General features: G+C 37.4%; 1 protein-coding gene across 5 annotated transcripts in view; it reads right to left on the bottom strand.

Moving 5' to 3' along the window:
* Positions 1-14546, bottom strand: part of daam2 (dishevelled associated activator of morphogenesis 2) — a 91324-nt gene that overhangs the window by 31945 nt on the left and 44833 nt on the right. For all 5 annotated transcript variants that reach the window (XM_051869289.1, XM_051869288.1, XM_051869291.1 and 2 more), the window contains exons 4-5: positions 5832-5906; positions 3201-3295 (exon numbers count right to left, since the gene is read on the bottom strand). In XM_051869289.1, the coding sequence (XP_051725249.1) occupies positions 3201-3295; positions 5832-5906 (170 nt within the window). The remainder of the gene's footprint in view (positions 1-3200; positions 3296-5831; positions 5907-14546) is intronic.

Raw genomic sequence — 14546 nt, 5'->3', positions numbered from 1 at the left:
CTGAGAAACCTGCTGAAAGTGCCCTACTTATTGCCAATTCTAATGAACGGAATGTAAAAATAGACACACCAGCCACCATAGACAGGAACCAAAGCACCTGACATCAAAACAAATTTACAAGTGCTGGCTAATGCTAAGCGTAAATACTCTAAGATTTTTATTCATGTCGGCACTAATGACGTCTGACTCACTAAAAATAACATAAATAAAGAGGTGTGTGAACTCGCAAGTATGATGTCAGACACTGTAATATGCTCTGGTCCCCTCCCTGTTCGCCGGGGGCAACGAGATACGTAAAAGACTCACTCAATAGCTGGCTGTCTATGCGGTGTCCACAGAATAACACAGTGTTCATAGTCAGTTGGACAAGTTTTTGTGGCAGACATGAGCTGTTGAAGAGAGTAATCTCTTCATGTAATCTCTTTTCTCTTTAGTAATATGGCACATGGTCTTAGAGTTGGCACTTGACTAACTGGGGCCCAGGTCAGGAAGCAGGTCAGGCTAAACCGACCATTTGCTAGCCGTCTCACGTCACATAAGTCAGATAAATCCCAACACATATAGACTACTTCACCTAGATATCATCATATAGAGACTGTGTCTGTTCCCCGAATCAGTAAATACAAAACACTCCCAAACCTATTTAAGGGTAATAATTTAACTGATGTCCAATAAATAAAAAACAGATATAATACAGATAAACAAATTACAAATCTTGGCTTGCTGAATATTAGATCCCTTTCTATAAAAACACTTTTTGTAAATGATATGATCACAGATCATAACCTAGATGTGCTGTGTTTAACAGAAACTTGGCTAAAACCAGACGATTACATTATTTTAAATGAGTCTACCCCCCAAGATTACAGTTATAAGCATTAGTAATAATTTTAGTATTTCTCAGAGGTCTGGTTTCAAGTGTAATTCTTTTGAAGTGATGGTGCTTTATATAAGAATTTGCTTATATAGACTTATACAGACTTTATCAAAGAATTTGCTGATTTTCTGAGTTAGCACTGGCTATAGATAAAGTCTTAATTGTTGGCGATTTTCTAAATTCTATTCTAAACTCACTGTCGTAATCATACTTTACAGTACTGCGCTGTCAGAGCCAAAACATCATGATGGTGCATTTATTTTCCTACTTCCAGTGTTAACAAGGGGTGGCAGATTGTTTGCACTGAATAATGAATGGATCTTTTGTCTCAGTAGGCTAACCGTCAAAGATAGCAAGTATATAGAGGAACACTGCTGGATCATTAATCAATGATAAACCGAGACGCGCAAGATCTGAAATAGTATAAACATGCATTAGCATAGACATTGGCATGTCTTTTTCTTCCCTGTGTTGATGTATTTCTATTGAAACAGGGCTAGAATTGTTTACATTTTTATTATGTTTAAAAAAAACAAAACTTTAGTTTACATTACAGTTTGAGAAACACTCAAGAAATACTGCAACGAAACACTCTTTACATAAAATTGTGTCAGAATTTCTCTACCAACTTCTTATCCTTGCTCTGGGTTACTGAACATCAGATTGTTGTAAAAGATCAGTTTTTCAAAAGGCTGTAATTACTCTTCATAGAAAAGCAGTGGGCACTGTGTGCACCACATTCTATATTGGACAATGATAGTTACTGTATGACTGGTGTAGATGTTACTGTTACATCATCTAATTGTGGCATTTGTTGGATTTTTAATAGTCTAAAATGACTCTTAAAGTAATAACTCAGCTGATGATAATAAATCTGCAACTGCTAAAATAGCATAACTGAAATAAAGATTGCATAGAATGATTGAAGGGAAGTTGTGCTAGATTTACAAAGCACTCAGACTGGCTTGTAAACCCTTTTCTGGTCCATCAGAACACCACAGCCAATATTTGCAAGAATGTGCTGAGTTGGAAGTTTAGAGAATTGTAGGTATTCAACACATTTCACTACACTAAATTGGATATTCAATATTTTAATTTCCTTCTGCTCATTTAATGTAATCCCTGCACTGGCATTAAGGAGGTGCAAAAAAAGACCTTAAAACCTCAAAGCATCCATTACCGGATTACATACAAGGCATGGCTAGCTGCTCTCAAAGAACTCGTCATAAATTCATGAATTACAACTATTTATAGCCAAACAGTTTTTAAATCACTTTTATATCACCCCAAAAAATAAACCTTATAACATTAAACAAAACTGACCACAAAATATAGACATGGTCCAGACGGTGCCTCATATATGGCAATATGAGAGCGGTAACTCTTGAAAGAACACAAAAGTAAGTCCCTGAGGTGTGAAGCTAGGCAGGGCCGAGAGCAGTGGGAGAGAAGCGAGGCCGGTGGAGTGAATGCTAATGAGAGACACCTGCGTGACACACCAGTCTCAGGATATGAGGAGGAGCGACGACAGTGAAGGGTGAGAGAGGAGCGGGCCTTGGGCATTTTAAGTTGTTGGTTTATTATGTTATAGTCAGCAGAAAGGCCACTGCCGCACGTTTCGCTTTGTTGTTTTTTTTGTGTTTTATTTTACCATTAAAGATTACGTTGAACTTTTACCGGTTCCCATCTCCTTCTTCTCTGAACTGAACTTTGTTACAGTCCTGTTCAAGTCACCCTGCATGTCTAGACAACTGAGTCCAGTATGATTGGCAGCTCAGACTTTTTGCTTTGTGACTCAGAGAAGCAGATCTGTTTCTGTTTGCCTGCAGTGATAAAAGAGACTCCAGACTGCTGGTCTAATCTGAAACTTCTAAGGACAGCATGGACTCAGCAATGCAATATCTGTAAATGATATATAATCTTCAAGGATTAAAAATAATGGCATTTTATTTAAGGACTGGTTTTTTGTTTTTTTTTTATGTACAAAAGGCACAGAAGACTGAAAGCAGTCAGTTACTGTTTCAGCTGAATGAATGATACACAGCAATTGAGTGTGTTCAAACATAGTGATCAGCCCACGCCAGACAGTCAGAGACGAGAAGTGATGCAGTAATGTTCACGTCCACTCCAATCCTCACAGATGGTAGGTATCCTGAGGCTTCTTGATCCGAGGATCCCACATAATCCAAGCCTAATTTAGTTGCCATGGAAAACCGTCTGCTGAGAGCAGCACTCTTAATTCAAGGTATTTACTCCTGACTCCCTGAACCGGAGACCAGAATTATGAGTTAACATAATGACAAGAATCACAGAGTTCTCTTACCTCATTGGCTGAGTGCGGAGGGCTGTCTTTAGATCCTCTACCACTTTGTTTCTCATTTCCATTTCCTCTTCATCAAAGGCAAATAATGTCTGCATCTGAAATACAGATGATTTTTGTCAAACTTTTACTTTGGTTTTAGACAACGACACTGATAAAAATCATAGCAGTTCAGGTATGCTTCAAAAAAAGCTTCAAACCATGTCCAGTCTAACAGCCACCTGCTCCCGATCAATCATAACTCTATTTTAGCATGGAGATCATACATTGTTAGTACTCATACATGTAGGCTACACTGTTAGAATTGTCAGAATACCCAGGTGTACAGCTTTGGTAAAGAGGATATTAAGATAAGCATTGATTAATTAGCTCAAGCTCTCATTGTTCAAGTTCTCAAGATCTCTTTAATTAATCAAGATTAACTTTAATTAAGAGTTCTGATGCTTCTGTACATCTGTGCATCATCGTTTGCTGGTCATGGTAAAACCTTTTTTAGTTTAACATCATTTGATTTGCCGTTGATAGTAATATATCCGTTCTGATCTATGACAGTAACATTTTCAAACTGAACGCAGAGGCAAGGCTCAGTTGCCCCATCACATGTGACCACGTGAGTCTTAACAGTATTTTATGAATGGCTGCTGGGAGCAAGTGTAATTTCAATGTGTCGACTCAGCACTACCAAAATAAGCTCATCTAATAACTAACAGCTACCAGATTTATCCCACAATTCAGCTGCACTCATCCACATAAAATGAAGTCATGGTGCAAAGTCAGACAGAATCCATCATGATTAAAGTATCGAAAAACAGAGAGAGCATTGTCTGACTCCATTTACCTTATTTGCTAAACACATCAGTTATGATTTTACATATAAAGAAATCACAAAAAAAAAACTCCCATCATCTAATCACAACAAAGCATTGATTATTGAAGTCAGGTGGCAATTACTTCTACAGGGAGAGACAGAGAGAGGGGTAAAAAAAGAGACGGAGCACAGCTTGGGCATAACAAAAAACCCTTACAGCTGTGGACGTAACAATGGCCAAAACATACATGAATATATATAAAAACATATTCTCTCATTTTTGTTAATGATGTCCATGACAGGTATTTTATTTCCAAACATTAGTCATAGTTGTTTCTTTTTCCATCATTGTAACACAAGAAATCCAAAAAAAAAAAAAAAAAATGTTTACAATATATGCTGAATCATATGAACTATGTACATTGTTCTTGGGTAATTCTTATAGGAACCAGTGAATGATTACGTGAACTTGTGTGTGATAATACTTACAGGGGTCTCCTTAGGCTTAAGCAAGCAAAATTCTGTGAATATCTTAGCGTATGGCTAGGAAAGGTAGAAAGGGGCAAACTGCATCTTATCACACACCCTTTGCAGCTCAACCTAACTTACTACAATACTGCACCAGACATATTGCTGTCAAATGAAGTCATTCACAATCTTTTTGGGCAAACACGACTCCTTTCTCTGCAAATGAGGCTAATTATCAGTGGGCAAGACAACTGTCCCGTGCAAACTGTCCCATGCTAAAACAAAGACAATGTATGCAAATAAACAATGCTAACAGCGGTCGCAAATTATTCTTAGTGCTTTTACATATAGCATAGGCCCATCTGAACAATTTAACTTAATTAAAAGTTATTTTGTAAAAAACAAAAACAAAAAAAAAAACAGCTCTGTCTCTCTCTCTCTCTCTCTCTCTATCAAAGCCTTTGTTGCTAAAGCACTTAAAATTACAATAATTAAGACAATTTGTATCCCACATTTAAATTCCAAAGCAGACTGGGACTTCACTGTTTGAGGAGAGATTCTTTTCTGAAACTATGATGGTAAACAACAAAGATCTGCAAAATCAGTTGACCTGTAAATAATATGTGCAGGGGCAGCTTAATAACATATTACAGTGCTATAAAGAACATTAGGATGATTGCATTTTGGCAGTCTATTTTGCTAGCATGTCTTAGGTGATGGTCACAAACAAACAAATGTTTTCTACACTGTTTTGCAGTTGTGCAACATTCTTTGCAGACATAATACTTTTAGGTTTTCAAATTCTTTAGACTAATTGGACAAATAGATATCTTGTAGTCTTGTAAGTATTTTTGCCAATTTTAGTTCATTAGAATAATTCGTTCATGAAAAGGGCCACACTGGTTGTGTTCTTTGTTGAATGAGGAACACTCAGTAGAAAAATTTGACTAATTCCATTATTTTGTGAATTAATTTTTCATTCAATTTAGACTGCAAACTCAGGTACTATATATGCCCAACACAAATGCTAGACAAATTCCCAGCAGCAGATCAGAATTATTACAATCATTAAGCTCATAAAACTCAATGAAATCAGATGATACTTTGAATGCAGTGTGTCCAACCAAAACACACTGTTATTTCTGTATACAGACAAAATGTAAAAATAAATAAATAAATAAATAAAAGCTCACATTTTAGAAGCTAATCTCTGTGTTATTTCACATGAACCTTAAATCATTGAAACATTATTTAGTTTTCCCCCACCTTAACTGGTGTCAAAATTGGGTTTTTAACACAAAGGGTGCCAATCGTTTTGTCCATGTAAGAAATGTAAAGGTAACAGAGTAAATACTTACAGCTGCCATGGAGTTGATGCGGTCTATGTAGTAATCAGGCCAACTGGTAGCAAGCTTGTTGGGGTCCTCTTGTTCCTAAGAGAAGAACACCAGAGAGAGTTATAATATAGTATATAATAGTATATAATATAGTAGCTTGATTCCACATTGTATTAATTCTCTTACTACGGGGGAGAAAAAAAAAAAAAAAAAAAAAAAAAATCAACTTTCCATTGCATTCCCCCCTTTGGGGAAGTATCTCTCTTTGCACATATTCACTTTGTCAATATGTCAATATTAACCAGGCCATGACAACTGAAATTGTTTATTGCCAAACAAGTGAAGTGACTGGATCAGTGTTTACAAAGCAGACTGAAAAACTGTAATGAAATGGAGTCATGGTGCTTTGGAGTCTGAGGTCTAGGATTAGTTTTGGTTTTCTTCCGACTTCCTTGTGCATGACGTTCTTGTTTTTTTAGTTCAAATATTTGAATCACCACAGATCATATCATACAGTTCAGTTTCTTGTGTGTTACTAATTTAAGGGTCAATCTGAGCCCATCTTATCTTGGTAAATGTTTATCAGGTAATATAATTGCTGTGCTGAACATGGACTGATTTTCCATGCTGCCTAAGTGCGGGTTGTATTCTGTGATGGTTGGCTGCAAAAGTAATAAAGTAGTATTCTTTTTAAATTCAATTAAGCTGTTTGTTTGTATCTTGCAGGAGTTTTACCTTTTAACCTCTTAAAATTTCACACGAAACGTGATTTCTTGAACAACAGAAAGACATGATATGCCTAAGATGGCAATTATCATAAATATTTGAAGAACAGAGCTTTGAGTACTATGCTTCACAACACACAGTCAAGCCAGACAAAACAACAACAACAACCTAGGATGTATAACTTGCAAACAGATTTAAGCAACTTGCTTCTTTCCTCTCAGTGGGAAGTGTTCAACTTCAAAGCTGAACAATGCTGGAACCCAGCACAACAGCTTGGCCTGGACCTTGATCATGTGTTGTGTTTTCCGATTTGTACAGAGATGTCAGTCGGTCTTGCAGCCAAACTGATTGTGACAACCAGATTATACAGTTTAATGAGTTTTCACATTCTTCACGGCACAATTTCTTATCACTCAGAGTCTCAATCCTGTCACGTTGCTCCAAACATTTACCCTGACCAGCTCAGTAGGTTATAAGGACGCTCTAATTTCCCTCTCTGGTGCAAATAAAAAGCGATAGAGAGATGGGGCATATTTGGCTTAAGGTCAGCACAGTAGTGAACTGCTTCTCCTGTGCGTCAATATTTGCACTATCAATAAAAAGGAACAATAAAGGAGGTAACGATAATAAACATTATTTTTGCCAGCAGATTCCCAGTATGGGTCAAACACAGTTTAGAGAAGAAATCCAAAAACAAAGTCTAGAATCATTTTCTTTTGTTTTGTTAATCAACACACAACCAGGATCACTGGAATTTGTTTCCACAAAGTGTTCCATTGCGATAATGGATAAGTTTGGCTGCCTTTACTCAAGAAGCTCATTCTCTCAGTGTAAAATTCAATCCCACCATGACCAGGGTGACCTCTGGGTTTGTGCGTTTGCGGACATGTTTCTCCATGTCTCCGATTTCTGTGGTTTTGTTTGAACACCGTTTCATCTTTCGGATTGCGCTCATGAGTGTTTATGGAGATTTGGAGCATTTTTGGCTGAACTCAAAGACTTCTTTGAGGGTCCAGCTGTCAAAATGCGAATTTGATGACACAGTAATCCAAACAGGAAACAGATACATGTTTGTGAAGGGTGTGCACTCTGCAAACTTATACACAAACAACTGGCATTCCGTTTACAAATCATCGCTCTCGAAAGTGTTGACTGTGTTGCAAATTGCCATCAAATTGCCATCACTACTTCTATGGTAAGTGCACTGAATCTAAAAGGATGGCTTGTGGGAGAGAAAAAAAACCTGCAAGTCAGGATGAAATGTACAGGATATTGAATTTTTATAGATTGCATAATCAGAATGTATCCTTAAGGTAGAAAAGATTATGTGAGTTTGAGAACAATGCAAACACATTTAACCTTTAAACTTTTATTGGCATCCCAACAATATTAGTTATATTATATTGTAGATCTGTTCCTTATTACCCCAGAAGAGTGACAGCTCAGGGCAGGAGCTCAAAAAGATGAAGAGATGAAATGAACATTTGCATTTGCTTTCCTTGAAACCTCAGGCAGGTATAGCATTAGCTGTTCTAGCTGTCATCAAAAAATAATAATAGTCTACATATAAAACAATAACAATGGAGATATATATATTATTTGGAAAAATTATCCCACTCTTGCAAAAACTTTCCAGACCTGTTAAATTGCGAGGACATCTCCTGTGCCACTGCCCTATTCTGGTCCCCCACAGATTTCCTTTAGGATTCGGGTCTAGGCTCTAACTTGGCCATGCCAAAACATTAATCTTTCTTTACTGAAGCCATTCTTTTGTTGATATAGATGTGTGTTTTGGATCACTGTCATGCTGAAAGGTGAAAGTTCTTTTCATTTTCAGCTTTCTAGCAGACACCAGAAGGTTCTGTTCCCAAAACGACTAGTACTTGGAGCTATTCATGATTCCCTCACCCTTCAATAAAAAAAGTCCCAGTTCCAGCTGAAGAAACCACCATGCTTCACTGTGGGTATAGTGTTCTTTTGCTGATGTGCTGTGTTGTTTGTGCATCAAATATATCTTTTACAATTTTGGCCAAAAAGTTCAATCTCTGTTTTATCAGACCATAACACATTTCTGTCAGGACCACTATCGTCAATGATGATTGACAATTAGCATACAGTTTGGATTGGCGGTATGGTTCTGTTCTGGGCAAGAACTCCCTGGCCATCCATGCAACCTAGCATGGATAAGAGCATGGAGAACAGCTATAACCCCCAATAATTTAATGTAACCACATAATTCAATAAAATTAGTCTGATTCGAAGAGGAATATCGGAAGGCCAAGTCCTGACTGGACGAAAGGAGGAGCTGGGGATGGAGGAGGGTAATTAGCTCCTGAGCATCGCAGTAAAGCTGCTGATAATATTGAATGGACCTTGTATACAGGGATGCTGTGATGGGTGTCGTATTCCTATAGGTAGACGTGGATCAGCTAAGAGTCAGCTGATAAGAGCTTGACTGACGTGACCCGCCAGAACGAACGCTACGCTTGATACTGGATGCCTTTGCATAGTTTAGCCGGGCTTGGACGTTTTTTAGTCAGAAATGGTTTGCGTCTTGCCCCATATCCCAGACAGATGGAGGATACTGGAGATAATTGTCACATGTAGGGAGTAACCAGTTCTTGCCAGGAAGAGCTGCATCTGAAGAGTTGCTGTAGGCCTATTGACAGCCTCCCTAACCAGTTTTCTCTTTGTCTTCTCATCAATTTTGGAGGAACGCCTTCTTCCTGATAATGTCACAGTTGTGTCATACTTTCTTGATGATTGTCTTCACTGTGTTCCATTGTTAATCTAATGCCTTGGAAAATTTTTGTAGCCCTTACCTACAAATACCGTTCAACGATCCCGTTGATGCATCGTAAGCTATGTTATGACACCCGCTTCAAACATTACCATGCTCATGATAACTTTTGTTAACTCTACAATAAGTAAATCCACTTCACAAGCTAATTACTCTTCAACAGCAATGCCATAGAAATATACAGAGTTACCGCAAAACCGGAAGTTCAAAAATAAAAATACTAAAGATGGCTGTTTGCTTGTTTGACGCTTGTTTCTCTGGCGCACAAGATCTATATTGTGGGGGGAAACCAGAGCAAGCTGAGCAATGGTGATTATAACTATACTTAAATTTCATTATAATAAAGGAATGTATTGACTGTTCACTCTAGTTAAAAACCATGCGCTTCAGGTGATGCTTATGTAGACATTTCTTTTTAAAAATGTTCTACTTCGTTCAGTTCCATTTTAGTGTCATTGAAGACAACTTCCTAAGCATAGGGTAACTCAGTGAGTTTATATATGTCCATTGTCTTGTCTTAGGTATCTCTCTGTGGCAAGCAGGGCGGGGCCGAGAGCCGTGGGAACGGAGTGAGGCCGGTGACACGCATTAGCGATCACAGCACTGGCCTCGCTCTGTTACTCGCAGGTTGGGGGGTACCCTTGAGACTGCACTCGACCCCCCTTTCCCTCTGGGGGTGCCAGTTACGGACCCTACAGCACCTAGGGGTAAGGACAGACTAGCCGAGAGACAGACCACTGCAGGGTTGTGCGTTAATGAAGTTTTAATTTTGTGATGTGTATTTGATCTGCTACACATTTCCTCAAGAGCTCTGACACAATTCGAACAGTCTGCACAAGCTCAAGAGTATGTTATGTGACTTGAGAATGGAACTATATTTGTGGGCCAAACAAGGATCTGTTCCTTCAATAACAGTTTGCCTCTCCAGAATCCCCCAGCTAAATCACATTAGCAAACAGATTTCTGCCTGTCCCAAAGCCAGTGCAGTAATTGGCCTTGCTTTTTAGATCTAGACAAACATCTTTCCAGAATCCAACATCTCAGTGGGTTGTCCTCTTTTCTAACTTGCCAAAATATACAGAGATTCAATTTCCAATGCAAAAAATAATTTGTTGTGTTTTACAATGATTTATCCAGATCTGCTTCTCTCAAGTTAAATTCCAGTCAAGGATGTTTAAAGTCAACCTAAAACTAATGTTGTGACTGACTTCATTATCATATTGTGATGCATTTCAGAGTAAAATGGCTTACTGAACAAGGAAAAAAAAAAAAAGAAGAACGGGACAGGATTTTATCCAAAAAAATATATGGATTAAGTTTGATTTTGAAAATCAATAAAAAAAAAAATAAAAAAAAAAATAAATAAAAATAAAAAAGAGGCTGGGCAATCTCAATAGAATTTTCACTCATTTCCCCCTCTTCTGCAGTTCTCTTTTTCCTTAGTTGCATTCATTCATTTTCCGAAGTCATCTTAGATGTTGAATTGTCAAAACTGAAAATTTTGAGAAAACAACACATAAGTTGATTTCCTAAGATGGATTTGTTTAAGTCACCTTTATGGTGATTAGTGTTTTCTTTGATTAAGGGAAAAAAAAAAAAAAAAGATAAGATAAGACAAGACAATTTTGATAAGACTCTGACCATTAAAAAACAATTTTATTTGACAACAAAGACAGCATATAAAATTGGCAAATAAAGCCATACTGCTTAATTTATTTGTCGCAATGAACTCTTGAAGTCGGCATATAGTACAGTTTGTTTCACTTGAAAGTTTTTAGTTGTTGAAATAGTAATTCTGAGTAGTCTATACTCAGAGTAGTCAATTGTAAATCTAAAGTAAATGATCAAGTACACTCTATAGTTATTTTCTAGTTACTTGAACTCTTGTATGAGTGTAGTACACTAAATAAGCATTTGTTAGTACAACATACTATTCTTAATTCACTTGTTTTTATGGCAATCAATTTTCACTGTTTTTTTTTTTTTTTTTTTTTTTTTTAAGTAAGGTAGATTTTACAGTGCAGTCTTCTCAAGAAGGCTACCTTCTAAACAAGGTTTAACAGATTCCTATTTTCAGACTCTGAGGAATACTGACTCTTAAAAACATTTTGTTATTGTCCCTGACATCTTTCAAAAAAGGATTGGAGATTTGCAGGTTTTATCTGTGAGCTCTTCCTGTATGGATTTTGATCCTGGCCTGGTTTAGATCTTATTGAAACCAAGGCTAGGATAGCAAAGTTTGCTTCCACTTCAAAGTTGTTGTGTTGCGGTCCTTTCTCCTCCACACTTTGAGTCAAAGGGGAATGAGCAATTGCATAGGCTTTGTCTGGTTAGGGTACTGAGAATTTACGTTAACTGTTTTTGTGGCTGCAGCAAGGGTGCTGCTTCTACAAAACAAAGAATGTCACATGGGGTGAGAAATGCTATTTCGTTTTCTCATGAGGTACATGGGTTATATTTGCAGCCTGGGCCTCTCCGCATACTTTTATTGGAATTTACGATCTGGATGTTTATCTAACTCCTGGTTCTTCATTTTTGTCAGTATAAACTGGAAAACTGGCATTCACTTCATATTATGGCACTGTGGTATAGTGTTTCCAAAGCATCAGCTATTGACGCAGCATCTCATTCCCTACTCAGAGAACCAAAGTGACATATGTAACTGAGATATTTCTCATTGAAAGCGCTGGGCTTACTGACTGTGTTGCAATAAAGAACCTAAAAGGCACTTTAGCCATCTGCATGAATGGCATGAGTGAACATGCAGGACTCTTGCCAAGCAGCAGAATTCGACATCTTGATGGTGAGAACAGTGTGATTTCTAAAGGCTGCACTGTTAGGGTTAGATGTTAGATGTCGCTGCAGATTTAGCAAGGTACTGTAAAAACCTGCAGTACAATACCACATTTCTACATTACAGTAAAATACCTTAGTTTATACTGCATTCTGTTTTCTTTTGATTGAGCGGGAATATTTTACAGTATATTTTAGTGTTGCTCTAGCCTTGCTGTATCCTGACTGCAATATGTCTGGCAATAATACAGGATTTCTTTAAACAAAAAAAGATGTCACCTGACATCACATCACAGAAAACACAACTCCTGGTCACTGGAGGAGGAGAACGGTGGAAGTCCAGTAACTTTTATCATGATTATCAGTTACTTTTATCACTTTTATCATACAACTCAACAAGTGAATTATCTAAGGGTTTATTTCAACCAAACCAGAGTTAGAACAGTGGAAAGACAAACCAAGATGGTTTTGATGAGTTTTATTTTGTTTCTTTTGAATTTTAATGAAGTGTGTTTTGCGATGGCAAAATTACTGTATTTGTCATTGCAGTCTGGTAGGTTTGAGGAGAGCAATAAATGGCCGTTTGTGTTTAAACGAAAAGGATCTTATGATTAATAAAAAGTCTATCTCTACAGGGATTCTTTTCATATTGTTGTCCGATCCGAACCTGTCAGTGGCAAAACAAGCACTTTTAGTAGACATACATTGATGGTGCGCAAATGCTCAAAAACATTACAGCTGCAGCCATTGCGGTCAATACTGGACCAATTTCAATTAGTCACGCAGACACAAAAACATGGGAAAACAATGTTCAGGTTGAAAAATACAGAAGTTTCTCTTACAACATAAATGGGTGATTTGTGGTTATAGAGATTGTCTATTGGTACCAGTTTCACCATTGGGGTCCGATCATCAACAGGCTGTACTGCCAGACAGGAAGTGAGCAAGAAGACCAGGAGAGTGGTGTAGAGGAAGATGATGGTTGTTAACCCACATGCCAACAGCTTCATTCAGTCCTTGATGGAGTTTGCATGGAAGACTTCAAACTATGGGCCAGTGGCCTGTTTGCCATCACTCACATGCCCTACATTTGGTATAATTTTTAAGATAAGTCAAGTTAGGACAAAGGACAAACCAGTCCTCAAGTCCCCCTCTCTTGCATGTTTTTGTTTCATATATATTCTTGCACACTTAAAAGGCTTTTATGTCTGTAAATTGCTGATGCACTGTATCCTAAGTAAAAAACACAGTACCAAAATGTTTTAAAATGTTTTTAATAGTTTAAATGAATTGACTGAACAAAAATAGTTTTGACAAGAACATTGTTTAGATCGCCTTTGGATTTGTAATGTTTTTCTGAAGTATAATAGTATTAAACTAGATTTATATAATATACTAACTATAATTATAATATACTGTATAATATTATCATTATTAGTGATTATTATTAGTAGTAGTAGTAATATTTACCAGAAATGTATCAATATAGATATTACAGTACAATACAGTATAATAAAATACAGTATAAACAGATCAAATTACAAAATACAGTTATATACAACTGTTCTGTATACTGTAAATTGCATTAAAGTACAATTACTGTAAACCAAAATATACAGCAACTTGCTGGCATCTCTGCTGCCAGTAACTGTGTAAATATAGAAGGAAATGTTTTAAGTGTGTACAGACATTTACTTGATAGTTTTTAAGTGCAGGGAACCTCAGAAGAATTGCTTCAACGTCTCTCTCCCATCTTGTTTCTTTCAAGTCTCTCTTTCGAGTGCTTACTCTAAACACATAGCCTTGCTTGTTCCATTTACATTGCTGTGCATTTTAAGCAGGCCATGTGGTGGGCTTCTGTGGCAATTCTCCATTACTGCAGACATGAATGAGCTTTTTGTTTGATCTCACAACTTGTTTTCCAAGACGTCTGTTGCTTGGTTCTGGTTCCTGTTTCCTGGATTTGGTTTGTTTCCCTCTTTTCTAACTTTTAGCTCTGAGAGGAAGTAATTTTTGAGCACAGCAGCATTGAGAGAACATCAACTGCTGACAACTTTGTTCCAGAAACTGCTCACATAGCCACACCCCACTTTACCAATAATTCCACCTCCCAAACCCAGGCCAAGTGTCCAGAGCTCCAGGTGCAAACATGGATCCAAACTTTCTACAAGGCTTTGAAGATACAATGGAAACTAAACTGTAACAGTCAACAAAGACAACATTGCCAGACCGGAGCTACAGTGGTTGTCGTTCACTCCGCAGGCCTTTTCAAAACAATAGCACTTCCATAAAAACATAAACTGGAAATGGCTAAAGCCAGCTTATTTAAATCTGTATTCCACTGAGGCTTCTGAAAGCAGCTATTGCCTTCTCTCTCTCTGTAATCAGGGAGAAAGGGAGTAATATCCTGAAAGTGG

This window comes from Ctenopharyngodon idella, chromosome 17 (assembly GCF_019924925.1).
Source record: "Ctenopharyngodon idella isolate HZGC_01 chromosome 17, HZGC01, whole genome shotgun sequence".
Taxonomy (NCBI): Eukaryota; Metazoa; Chordata; class Actinopteri; order Cypriniformes; family Xenocyprididae; genus Ctenopharyngodon; species Ctenopharyngodon idella.
The sequence above is the reverse complement of the archived record's forward strand: the minus strand, read 5'-3'. Positions and strand labels throughout refer to the sequence as shown.